At 40.1% G+C, this 12,220-nt stretch overlaps 1 protein-coding gene and 1 long non-coding RNA gene across 2 annotated transcripts in view; both read right to left on the bottom strand.

The window, feature by feature from the left end:
• Window positions 1-10,880: 10,880 nt before the first annotated feature.
• Window positions 10,881-12,220, bottom strand: part of LOC139190329 (uncharacterized) — a 2,151-nt gene continuing 811 nt past the window's right edge. The window contains exon 2 of the long non-coding RNA XR_011574477.1: window positions 10,881-11,053. This is a non-coding gene — a long non-coding RNA (uncharacterized lncRNA). The remainder of the gene's footprint in view (window positions 11,054-12,220) is intronic.
• Window positions 11,181-12,220, bottom strand: part of LOC139190652 (protein ANTAGONIST OF LIKE HETEROCHROMATIN PROTEIN 1-like) — a 1,428-nt gene continuing 388 nt past the window's right edge. Inside the window, exons 1-3 of the mRNA XM_070811033.1 lie at window positions 12,120-12,220; window positions 11,802-12,027; window positions 11,181-11,709 (exon numbers count right to left, since the gene is read on the bottom strand). The exon at window positions 12,120-12,220 is cut by the window's right edge and continues 388 nt beyond it. Of these exons, the coding sequence (XP_070667134.1) occupies window positions 11,252-11,709; window positions 11,802-12,027; window positions 12,120-12,220 (785 nt within the window). The 3' untranslated portion in view covers window positions 11,181-11,251. The remainder of the gene's footprint in view (window positions 11,710-11,801; window positions 12,028-12,119) is intronic.

Here is a 12,220-nt window from a genome sequence, read left to right as displayed (position 1 = left end):
ACCTTGACAGTAAGGCTTTGGATGTCTTTTGAAGTTACCGATTCCTTCATGTCGAGGATTGCTTTGATCTTCTCGGGATTAGCCTCAATGCCTCGTTGGCTTATCATGAAGCCTAAGAATTTGCCAGAGCTTACGCCGAAGGCACATTTGTTGGGGTTCAACCTCATTCGATACCTCTTCAGAATGGTGAAAGTTTCATATAGGTTGGTGATGTGTTGGTCAGCATGTTTGCTCTTGACTAGCATATCATCAACGTAAACTTCCATGCTCTTCCCAATCTGTTCGGCGAACATTGAATTGACCAGTCTCTAATAAGTCGCTCCTGCATTCTTTAGGCCGAAGGGCATGACTTTATAGCAATATAGTCCCCTGTCAGTAGTGAAGGCTATGTGTTCTTGGTCCGAAGGGTTCATGAGCATTTGGTTGTATCCTGAGTAAGCATCCATGAAGCTCAGGAGTTCACACCCTACTGTAGAGTCTATAAGTCTATCTATGAGAGGAAGAGGAAAGCTATCCTTCGGGCATCCTATGTTTAGGTCAGTGTAATCGATACACATTCTCCATAAGACCTTTTGGAGTAGGAGACTTTCCTTGGTCGGATTCTTCTTAACAAGGACAACATTTGCTACCTACATTGGATAATTGACTTCGCGAACGAAGTCTATGCCTTTGAGTTTTTCAACTTCTGCCTTCATTGCCTCGTACCGTTTAGTGTTGTAGGATCTTCGCTTCTGTCTTACTGGCTTAGTCTTGGGGTCAATACTTAAGCGATGACAGATGATATCGGGAGAGATGTTTGGCATGTCCTCGTATGACCAGGCGAAGACCTCAATGTTCTCTTGCAAAAAAGAGATCAATGTCAGCCAAATGGGTGGTGACAAGGTGGTGCCAATCTTCACCATGCGATCCGGATAATCTTTTGAGATAGAGACCTTCTCCAACTCTTCAGTGGGTTGTGCTTGCTGGGTGAAAGAGTCATCTCGTGGATTGTCGGGTTGACTGTTGCCACCGTGAAGATCCAAATTGGCTTCGTCTGGGCTCGTCTGGGCTGGTCTTTATGACTTGGTCATGTATAGAAAAGGTTTCCTTGGGCACAGGCAGGTGCTGTTGCTTGACCGAAGTGTTGTAACATGATCGTGCACTACGTTGATCTCCTCTGATGTAACCATTGCCATAGGGGGTTGAAAATTTCATCAACATATGTGTGGATACCATGGCCTTGAGATCATTGATGCCTGTGCGTCCCAAGATGACATTGTATGCCGTTGGGCAATCAACCACCAGGAATTTACTGGTAATGGTAGCTGTGTAAGGGCCTGTACCAATAATGAAAGGTAAGTGTATGCTCCCCAAAGGTTGCACGATATCACCGAAGAAGCTTATCAGAGGGAAAATCGAGCGATCGAGCAAGTGTTCAGCTACACTAAGTGCCCTGAAAGCTTCAGCAAACATGATATTGACTAAAGCCCCCGTGTCTACCAGGATTCGTCGTACTTCAAAGTTCGCTATGTGAGCTTCCACAATCAGTGGGTCGTGAGGGTAGATGATACCTCTTTCTTCCTCAGGATAGAAACATATTAGATCCCAGTTAGGCTTTTAATACTTGCCTCCTCTGATGTCTTCCACGTGAAACACTTGGTGGCCAGACCTTAAAGCTCGTTCACTATTTTTCATGGCCCTGTTGGAAGATTTAGATATGGGTGTGCCACCACTTATGGAATATCACATTCACCTGGCGTTGGTTACGGTTACCCCTTGCAGGGTGAAGGAGGAATTGATCAATTTTTCCTTCACGTGCCAAAGCTTCAATATGATCACGAAGGGTGATACATTTCTCGCCATCATGGCCGTTATACTCGTGGTAGCAGCAAAATGTGCCCGTGTTCTTCGTGGACTAGTAATCCGGGTGCTTCGGCTTTGGCTTTGGTATCAGGTGTGCTATGCTGGGGTTAATGGCCACGCATGTGGCGTTCAAAGGTGTGTATGCCTCATACCTCGGGGGAGGGGCTGTCCTGACACGTGCTTGACCCACTGTGTTGACTGCTTGGGGTTGGGATTATCGTGGCGATACCCTTGGTTATCGCGGTAGTGTCATTTACTCCTTTTACTAAAATGAGACTGGTGAGGATGGAAATTTTTCCTTTTGCCCTGAGATTGATATGTCTGTTGACTTGGCAAAGTATTAAGTAAGGCAGGGGGAGGCACCGCTGCCGTTTGGAATGTCGAGGTCTTCTCATTTGGTTGGATCTGGCTTCCACTCCTTACTTGCTGATAAAGGGTGGCTGTGGGGCGTTTCCCTTGATATGTCCTTGCCTCAGCGGAGGCATGGTTGTAAGCATGTGCCATCACCTCAAAGTCTTCCAATTGTTGGCATTAATCATGTACTTGAAGAAACAATCACGTAGACCTGCCGTGAAGGCCTTGAAGGCGGTCTTGTCATCTGCCTCAACGCAGCGAGAATACTCATAGCTGAAGCGACCGGCATACTTTCTTAGTGACTCGTCCGGCTTCTGGCGAATAGTGTACAAGTCATCTGCAGAATGCAAGCGATCGGTCTGGAAAATGTGTTGAGAAACAAACAGTTTCCTCAATTCCTCAAATGAGTCTACCGTCTCAGGTGGAAGACAGCAATACCAGTTTAGAGCTCCGCTAGAGAGGGTGGAGGAGGAGAAGACATCGCTCTTCGTCAGTGTGCATCCGGTATTCCATGGTGGACTCAAAGAGGTTAAGATGTTCAATCGGGTCCTTATTTCCAGTATAGGGCAAGAGAGTCCTGAGTGGAGTCATGTACCACTGGAGCTTTCTTTCGTAAATCTCCATCTCCTCTTGGAAGTAGGAAGGTTTGATCAAGAGCATGTGATTTTTCCCTGGACTCGCCGTATTGACTTTCAAGGTATGTCTGTCGAAACATCTCTGAGTTTCCTATACCTTCGTGTTTCTCTAGGACTTGTTGCCCCTTCCCCAAATTGGTAGCCGGCCTGGGACGTGGGAGGGGACTGAGTCTTTCAGAAACCCTTGGGTCATCGATCTTCGAGCTTATGTGGAGGGGATTCTCTCGACGTTGCTTTAGGAAGTCTCGGCAGTCACGATAAACGGCTTTCGATCCTTCCAACCTTTCTGCAAGGAGGTGTCTTCCTCCACTTCTCCTGCTTCGGGTCGAAGCAGCTGGGTTAAGAGAAGTCTCATGTTGATCAATGTTTTGATGATTAGCTCGCTCCTCATCAGGGATACCCATGTTGAAGGAAGGTGACCCTCCATGTTGGGAGGCATCCAGATGATGGTTGATGTCCACAGGGGTAACGAGTTCGCGTGTTTGAGTACGCCTAGTTTCGTGGAGCATCTCAAAGAGATTCTCATACTGCTCTTGGAGGACCTCATTCTTCATTGCTATCTTGTTGTTTTGAGATTCTAGCTCATTGACTTTAGCTTGAAGATCAACTCTCTTTCCTTCCTTCTTTCATTGCTTCACACTAGGTGCAAGAGGGGTGTCATTCTATGTGCTGTGGCTTCCCTCGCTCCCCATGTTGGAGAGGGATGCCTGGTCGAAAGAGTGTACGAATGGTGGAAACCAGCTTAACAAAGCTGAAGAGATTGAGAATAAGTTTCGTTCCCACAGACGGCGCCAAATGTTGATGCACAAAATCAGTGAGAACTTTGGTACAACAGAAAGTGTTAAGTTTATGACGTTCGCTAGATTGCTCCAGTCACTAGTGTGGACAAGTATGTAAATGGATAGGGACAAGAAAGCAAACACAAGATGTACGTGATTCACCCAGATTGGCTACGTCCACGGAGTAGAGGAGTTCTCATTAATTGTGAAGGGTTTACACAAGTACATAGGTTCAAGCTCTCCTTTAGTGAGTCCTAGTGAATGATTTAATACAAATGACATTAGGAAATATTGTGAGAGAATGATCTCTATTTATAGAAGAGAGTTTCTAGTTTCATTCTGACATTGACACGTGTCGTATTGTGATTGGTTTCTGATGTTGACACGTGTCGCGTTATGATTGGCTTCTGATGTCGACACGTGTCGCGCTGTGATTGGCCTCCTGGTTGGAGGGAAACTCTTCTGGGTCCTTGACGGTACAATGTTGACCGGTGCTCAGTAGTTTCGGGATTGGTCAAGTATGGTACAAACAAACAAAATACTTACATCTTGGGTGGTAGAATCCTGTATCCATAAAGGCCAAATGAAACTAACAGCAGAAGCTTGGAAATAGACGAGGCAAAAGTTCTTCCAGAAAGGAAAAACCAGTAATACAACATACTCAAAGCAAGGAAATATGTAAAAGATTTCTTCTCATCATGCCATCGCAAAATGTCTGCAACTGCAGTGACAGTTCAAGGTCATTCTACAGTCAAAATAAAACAATAAACAGCTTTCATGAAAGTTCTAGCATGCATATATTTTCATTTATTATAAGCAAAAAACATTCAAAGAAAATAAAAAGTACAAAAACAGAGGACAAAGCTTCCTCTGGCCTGTGTGAATGCATATGAACAATCACGTTTGATCTGGATATGTATTCTGAAACGCAAATCCTGTATAAGTTGCCAGCTTGGTGTGTTCCAACTTATTTTAAACCCTTTTCATCAGTAGAAGTCAAGCTGGGGACCAAATTACGTATTACCATGGGACCATGCAAAATCAAATTAAAAATGCTACAACGGAAAACAACCTTCTCCACTTTTGATTCCTCATTAAAGTTTCTGAAAGTTGGGAAAGATGAGTTTCTGGCTAAATTAGAGAATGACTCAATGGTTAATGTGACACCTTCCTGTACACAGACAAAGAAGAATGTTAAACCTGGAATTGTATGCTCTATAGTAAGCCATAAGAGAATATGACAAGCTACACCACTTTATATGCAACAAAAAACAGTGGGAATTTATTTTCCAAAATGGAAGGAGCAGGGAGTAGTCTTCATTAATTTTCTGCTATGTATTGTGTACTACAGCAATCAGATACTGCTCAGGATCCAGCATACAAGATGTGGCATGACGATGAACACATGGGGGCCTAAACTAGCCAGACAGTTTGTAAAGGTCAAAAGCTTCAATTGGATATCTATAGAAGGATGTAAAAACCCCATGGATATTCTAATGCATGCAACTTTGCAAAATATATTCGAACATGGAGAAAAACATAGGGCAAGGCAAGAGTACAGTTGAAACTAAATGACATGAAGGACTAACAATAATAAACGAATGAAAAACTTACTTCCCGTGAGATAACTGGTGAATACCCAATCTGCTTTTGGGTCGCAGTGCAGTCGAACATTCTATTACGTGAAACTAATCGAATGTATTGCACTGACATAGAATCATTGTATTTTATCATTCCATACTTTTCGGCTATCCATTTGATGAACAATAGGATGTACCAAGCCATCTTAGCAGGAACTTTCAGTAATGGTCTGCAATGAGAAAAATGTGGTAAAAAAATGACTTATGAGGCGCAACATGAAAAGATTCCAAAGAAACCTCAAAAGATCCTAAAGAAGCATAAAACTAATAAAAAGTGAAAACCCATAGTTTTTTTAACACTTTGGAGTCTGGACTACAAAGTACGTGAGTAAAAGCACATAAAAGATGCCAATACAGAAGATCACATATCAGAATCAGAAAAAGGTGAAGATAAAATCAAAACTATACTGATCAATTTAGGGTCTGAAAAGAAACTTATTTTTCAATAATTTCATTTATATAAATGTTCCATACAATATGTGACACATTCTGACCAGAGTCGAGACGTGTTGGCCTTCACATGAGGGTGACGTAGCCAAGTGCACAACAGAAGTGATAATAATAAGAAAATGCGAATAAATGAAAACCAAAACTAAACTTATTTAACTAAAGATAATATGTAAGTGTGTGAAAGTGATCAACTATAAGATACACACATATCAGAGCATAGGTAAAACGAAAGTGTAGTCGAACTAACAAAGTACTAATTATACAAACAGGGAGAAGATCCCTACTTTTATTTAGTAGAACGTCAGAACTGCCAAGTAGTTCTCATGAGCCACCAATGATGAATAGGTACCTAGAACCTGGAGGGGTGCAAAACAGAAAGGTGAGTAGGTAAAAACAAAGCGTTTGAAAATATATTTATCTTTATGAACATAATAACCCCTCTCCATAAAACCCGTATAACTACTACATAGGTATGAAAACAAATGCACAAGAGCAACGAAAACTGAAGTATGCCATGTCATAATATCTTAGCGATAATAAATGTAAGCCAGGTGTGAAACCAATATAAAATAGTATGCCAGTCGGAGTCACCTAACGTGACCTGTGCGACTAGACCTATAGCTCATCAATTCAGGCTAGCACACGAGTCGGAGTCACCTAGTGTGACCTGTACGACATGCTGGGTATAAATATGTACGCTCAAGTGCTACGATCATGTGAAGGCTGTGTGATAATTCACGGGTCACCTACGAGTCGGAACCACTTATTGTGGTCTGTAGGACAGATTGGCACCAGACTTGGATCCAAGGTGAGCGTGCGGTGCGGGAGATGAACAATTACGTGAAGGCTGGCCCTAGCCCCGAGCGGGAGCACTAATACCGGGGTGCAACCATGATGAGCTCTAAATAAATGTGTGCATACCAATGCAATACAACCCATTCAATCACATAATACTCACCTAAAGCTTACTTGAGTCTCCGCAACATCACACAATATAATTCACAAGTGTAACAATGCAATATTTAAAATGTAACTTATTTACGACATGGCAATCAAAGCATAGTTCTATATAAAAACGTTTCTGGAAACTGCATATAAATATATATATATATATATATATATATAAAACAAATGCCCACTCACTGATAAGTAGCAGGATTGTAGCCCCCTAGCTTCGCTTGTCCACGCTCGTCCTCTAGGTACGTCTCACCTATATGCGATACAGCTATTTTTACGTTAATTAATTAGCACATATACGAAATCCAGGAATAACTCCTCATAGTTTGCTCAAATGTAGAGTTTGAATATACGAACGTGATCTACTCGATGATACAAACCACACAAATTTTTAGAAAGATTTTTGGACTCCTGATGCGCCCTCACGAGCCGGCCAAGGCACGGCCACGCGCAGGCACGTGCACGGCACATGGATGAAAACCCTAACGGCGTTACGAATATTATGTCAAAATAGGCGGAATATTCCGTTAAGTGGTAATGGCGTTACCTAACGCCGTTAGAATATTTCGTTAAAGTTAATGAAATATACCTTCTTCTTCTCTGATCACCTGCCGGTCTCCACCGTCTGCCGCTACAGGCCTCTGTCTGCACACACCGGTTTCTGGAAAATTTTCAAAGCTTTATATCTACTTCATTTCTTAACCAAAATCCATGAAATTTAGATGGATTTGAAGGTCTCGAAGAGTAGAACACGTTTGTACCTATTAGAAGTCCAAAATCCAACGAAAAACGATCGGAAAATTCCTTGGAAAATCAAGCCATATCATCAAACTGTATCAAGCATAATAAAACTAAGTTAGAAAGAAATTTTAGCAGATAAAAAAGTAGACAACGCTCTACTATAAACATGAAGAAAGTCCCTTGCCAGTGGCATACTTTCAAGGATATGCCAAAGATTCTTCTCCATTTAATATATCTTTTGAAGCATCAAAAACTACACCAGCAGAACTATTGTATATTAACTGCCTAACTTTGCACGCCCGACAAGCACTGATGACATTTTTTGCACCTATACAAGAAATTGAGATGAAAGTAACCATCTCTTCCTCCAAGACACGCATTGCACAAAATCTGATTTGTTTCTTCATTAATAGGGATTTACCTTGAACAACAATCATATAGCACTGGTAGAAATCGTCTTTGGGTAAATCAGCCCCATCCAAACAGAACACTACAGATGAACCTTCAATTGCTGCAAGAGATATAGGTCATAATATGGCAATTAATTTCTGAACTCAAGCTTTGATATAATAAGAAAAGTCCACCAATTCCTGATATCACACCCATCGAATTTCATAACACCTATTTTACCCTAATTTCACAGATTGAAGCAAAAAAAAAAAAAAAATAATTGTGAAACACTTGTAATTCGCTTCTCTCCTCCTCCACGGGCATGGCGGGGTAGCTAATGAATGCCATTCTAATGTTTTCTCTAGCAACCAAACACTACCTGAGTAAACATTAGATTCAAATTTGAATCACAAGTTTTGATCAATGAAACATTCGTAAGTTTATGCCTCTTCCTCCATTCCTTCAGTTTGGTTTCAAGAATCCTCTAGAGGTTTTATTTTTTACTTTTTTAATGTTTACAAGAATATTCAACCAGTAATACTTATAATCTTGGAAAAAACACCCTTATATTTTCCACCTCTGATCAACTTTTCTTCATTTAATTTCGCATTTTCTCGAAAATCCTTGTAACGAATTACTAAAAAACCAAGTAATGAATCAGAACTTAAGGCCAACAACCACTCCACTCAATCAAGAAAGCGCATCACTTCAGTCTTAAGCTACCATTTGATTTCATCAAAAATTATCTCAGCATCCAAACAAGAACACGAAATGGAAAACAAAATGAATACGGAATTTATATTTTACCAGTGATGATTTGAGACGTGTTGCGAACATCGATGCCGTGCAAGGAAGCGCGGCCGGAGGAGAGAGCTTGCGAAAGGAGCGGGTCGCGCTCGGAGGGATCGAGATGGAGGGACTGAGTCGAATCGGCGACGCGGACTATCCACTTGCCGAGGTTCAAGAGCCGGAGGACGAGCAATCTCCCGAGGAAGCCTCGGCCGCCCAAGACGACACAGGTTCGGGGCTTAGGGGAGAGCGTGGGTGTGTTTGGCGCGGAAATTAGTGTGTGTTGATGCGAGAAAATGGTGAGTGCTGAGTCACTGGTTACAGAGTAAGGCGGAAATTAGTGTGTGTTGATGCGAGAAAATGGTGAGTGCTGAGTCACTGGTTACAGAGTAAGGTATAAAATATCGATGATATCGAAAATATCGGTAGTCTAAAATCACGGAAATATCGATGGAAATATCGGGATATTATCGATATCGATAAAAATTGAATAAAAAGGACAGAAATTGTAAGAAAAATTTAGAAATTTTTATTGAAACTTTGCACGATGTTTATTTAGTCAATTATCTATTAGTTTATCACAAAAAAATTAGAAGGAAATGCATTGCATGATGGATTTAATTGATTTAAATTGATTATATAGCGAGCTGTCAAACATTATGAGTGTAGAAAATATGTAGTAATTAATGAAAGAAGTTTAAACACGCCATAATCATTTATATATAATGAATTAGTACAATATTTTACACTTTATACATTGCATGGTAAGATACATGAGTGACTTAGTACCACATAAAGTTCCTATGAGGTTCAAAATTTTCACCTATCTTCATCATCTCTATGTGTAGAGTAAGGGTGCGTTTGTTGCGCCGGACTGTCTCGGACTGGACTAGCTGCCGGGACTAAGCTGGACTGGCTTAGACTGGACTAAGCTGGACTAACTTAGTGAAGCGTTTGGTGTAATGTCGGACTAAGAAGCAGGATAAGAAAAACAGTACTGTTCACCAGATTTGTGTTTGCTTAGACTAGGACTACAAATTTTTGCCATTGTGTAATAGAGTAATGCTACAAATCTCATGATATGGGTTAATTGGAGCATATTTTTGCCATGTATATTATGAATCTTAAAAAAAATTGACAATTGTTTTGTTTCTATTACCTGCTAATAGAATTGGGTTTAATTTGCAAATGTAGCTTGGTTTAAACTCTATCACCCAACCGAAGAAAAATAATAGTGCCCAATACATGCAACTTCAACAAATACAAGTACATAAGAAGATCTCCATAATTTAGAAAATCCTAGTTAACATTAGTTAACATTAGCCAAAATAGATCTCCATAATTTACAAAATGACTAGTTAACATAAGCCAAAATACTAGTGCAAAGCTAAGTTATAAGCCATAACATAAGATTGTATGATTAATAAAATACATCCATGTTAACATTAATAAAATACATCCATGTTAACATTAGCCAAAATCCTCATCCGCTTGCGTTGTCGCTTAAAAGCCTTTGGACGAACACTTTCTTGAGTTCCGGTTTGATTGCCCTGAACACTCCCACATTTTTTGGTTTATCCAAAATAAGAGACAATGCATCAATTTGATCCATAGGAGAGAGACCCATTGCTTCAAGTTCATTAGCTATGTCAGTATGATCTGCAGTACCTTGAACTAAAGATTCAGTTACCATTTGCATCCTCTTCCCACTTTCAACATAAAAATCTTTCAGTCCACTGATAATTGCCTCGGTTCCATCACTTGAACTTCCCACAGCTCTTTTCCTCTTTCTTTGGCTATTTTCAGATGGGGTGCTTTGTTGGCTTTGTTGGTTCATTGAAGAAACAAAATTTTCACCTCCAATATCACTTTCACCAACATGATCATGACTTTGTTCCTCCACCATTTGAGTCGGGGTTTCGGCTACATTACCCGTAGCCCGATCTTTTCCAAATATATATGCAAATCTATCAAACAATGGAAAAGGTTTGCTTCTCCAACCATCGGCTTCTTTATTTCTCTAAGATTATATCAACATAGCAAAACTAAAATTTAGCATGCGTAACAAATATAGCAACAAGAATATAACTAATGTATAAATAAAATAGGATATGAACCTGCACATAAGTTTGCCATGCGTCATCACTGTCAACTTCAACTCACTTTTTGACATCATTCCATGCAAATCCACTTGTGTTTATCATGTCAACGACCATACTATATGTTTTTTTCCATTTCTTCAACTTGGACTCAATATGTGGATTTGCCTTTATATTTAAATGAGGACATAAAACATTGACAGCTTTTGCTATTTCAACCAAAGTACCTTGTTTGAAAGCACCGGTGTCACACCGTTGCTTCCGAGCAACAAAATCCTCAAGAACTCCTAGTAATACTTCTTCCTCAAATGCTTCCCATTTACGCCTTCTTCCTTTTGGCTCTTGAGTAGCATTCAAAATATTTTCGTTATCCATACCTAAACAAAAAATATTTTAATGAAGGAAAATACCATACAAATAATCAATTTGCATAATATCCAATCAACTTGCATAATATCCGATCAACTTGCATAATATCCAATTAATTTGCATATCATCCAATCATTGTGCTAATATCTAACAAATGCATGATAAAAAGGAATACTAAAATAAAATGTTATCATTAACACATATAGCTAGTTCGGTTGCTGGTTCCTAATTGCTCTCCACTCATTATACATTTCCTGAGCTATGTCATTCCTCATTGCAGTCCACTGGTCAGATGTTTGAACACTACCAACATATTCACCTTCTTCTGTATTTTGTCCATCTTCTATTATTGGCAAATTCTCCATTGGATCTACAGACATCTCTTGCCTAATAAGATTGTGTAGTAGGCAACAAGCGGTAATTATTCGACCTTGTGTCCTTATCGGATAGAAAGATGGACTCCTTAGTATCGACCACCTTCCTTTTAGCAAGCCAAAACAGCGTTCAATTACATTCCTTGCCTTAGAATGCTTCATGTTAAAATATTCTTCCTTATTAGAAGGTGTTCGTCCCTCCCATTCAGATAAATGATAAGGTATTCCTCTATAGGGTGCAAGGAATCCTTCACCATTTGTATAACCACCATCTACAAGGTAATAATAACCTAATGAAAAAAAACAGACCTTATTAGTGTTTTGTAGTTGACAAACAGAACTAGACCTAACTTACAAAGTTGAGACTAAGTAATAGTCTTACCCGCTGGTACCTTAAAACCATTAGGCCTAGTAATTGCATCATGTAGCACTCTAGAGTCTGATGCGGAACCCTCCCACCCCGGAAACACATATATGAACTGCATATCTCCTGAACACACACCTAACACATTAGTTGCGACTCGACCCTTTCTTGTTCGGTATCTTGGTTTGTCAATTTCAGGTACATGCACATCAATGTGTGTTCCATCCAATGCTCCCAAGCAATTCTTAAAAAAAAAAGAAAAAGTTTTTGTTAATTTATACAAAGGGAATGAAGAGTTAAAGATTAGGGAAAATGAAAAAAAAATTCTCATCATACCTTAAAACATCGCCACCTAGGATCTGTAGAATCAATAGGCACAGGCTGAGGGACTTTTAGTAGGATACCTTGTAATCGCAAAATTCCTTGCAATACGCTAT

This window comes from Malus domestica, chromosome 13, assembly GCF_042453785.1.
Source record: "Malus domestica chromosome 13, GDT2T_hap1".
NCBI classification, from domain to species: domain Eukaryota; kingdom Viridiplantae; phylum Streptophyta; class Magnoliopsida; order Rosales; family Rosaceae; genus Malus; species Malus domestica.
This window is presented reverse-complemented; position numbering and strand designations above follow the sequence as displayed.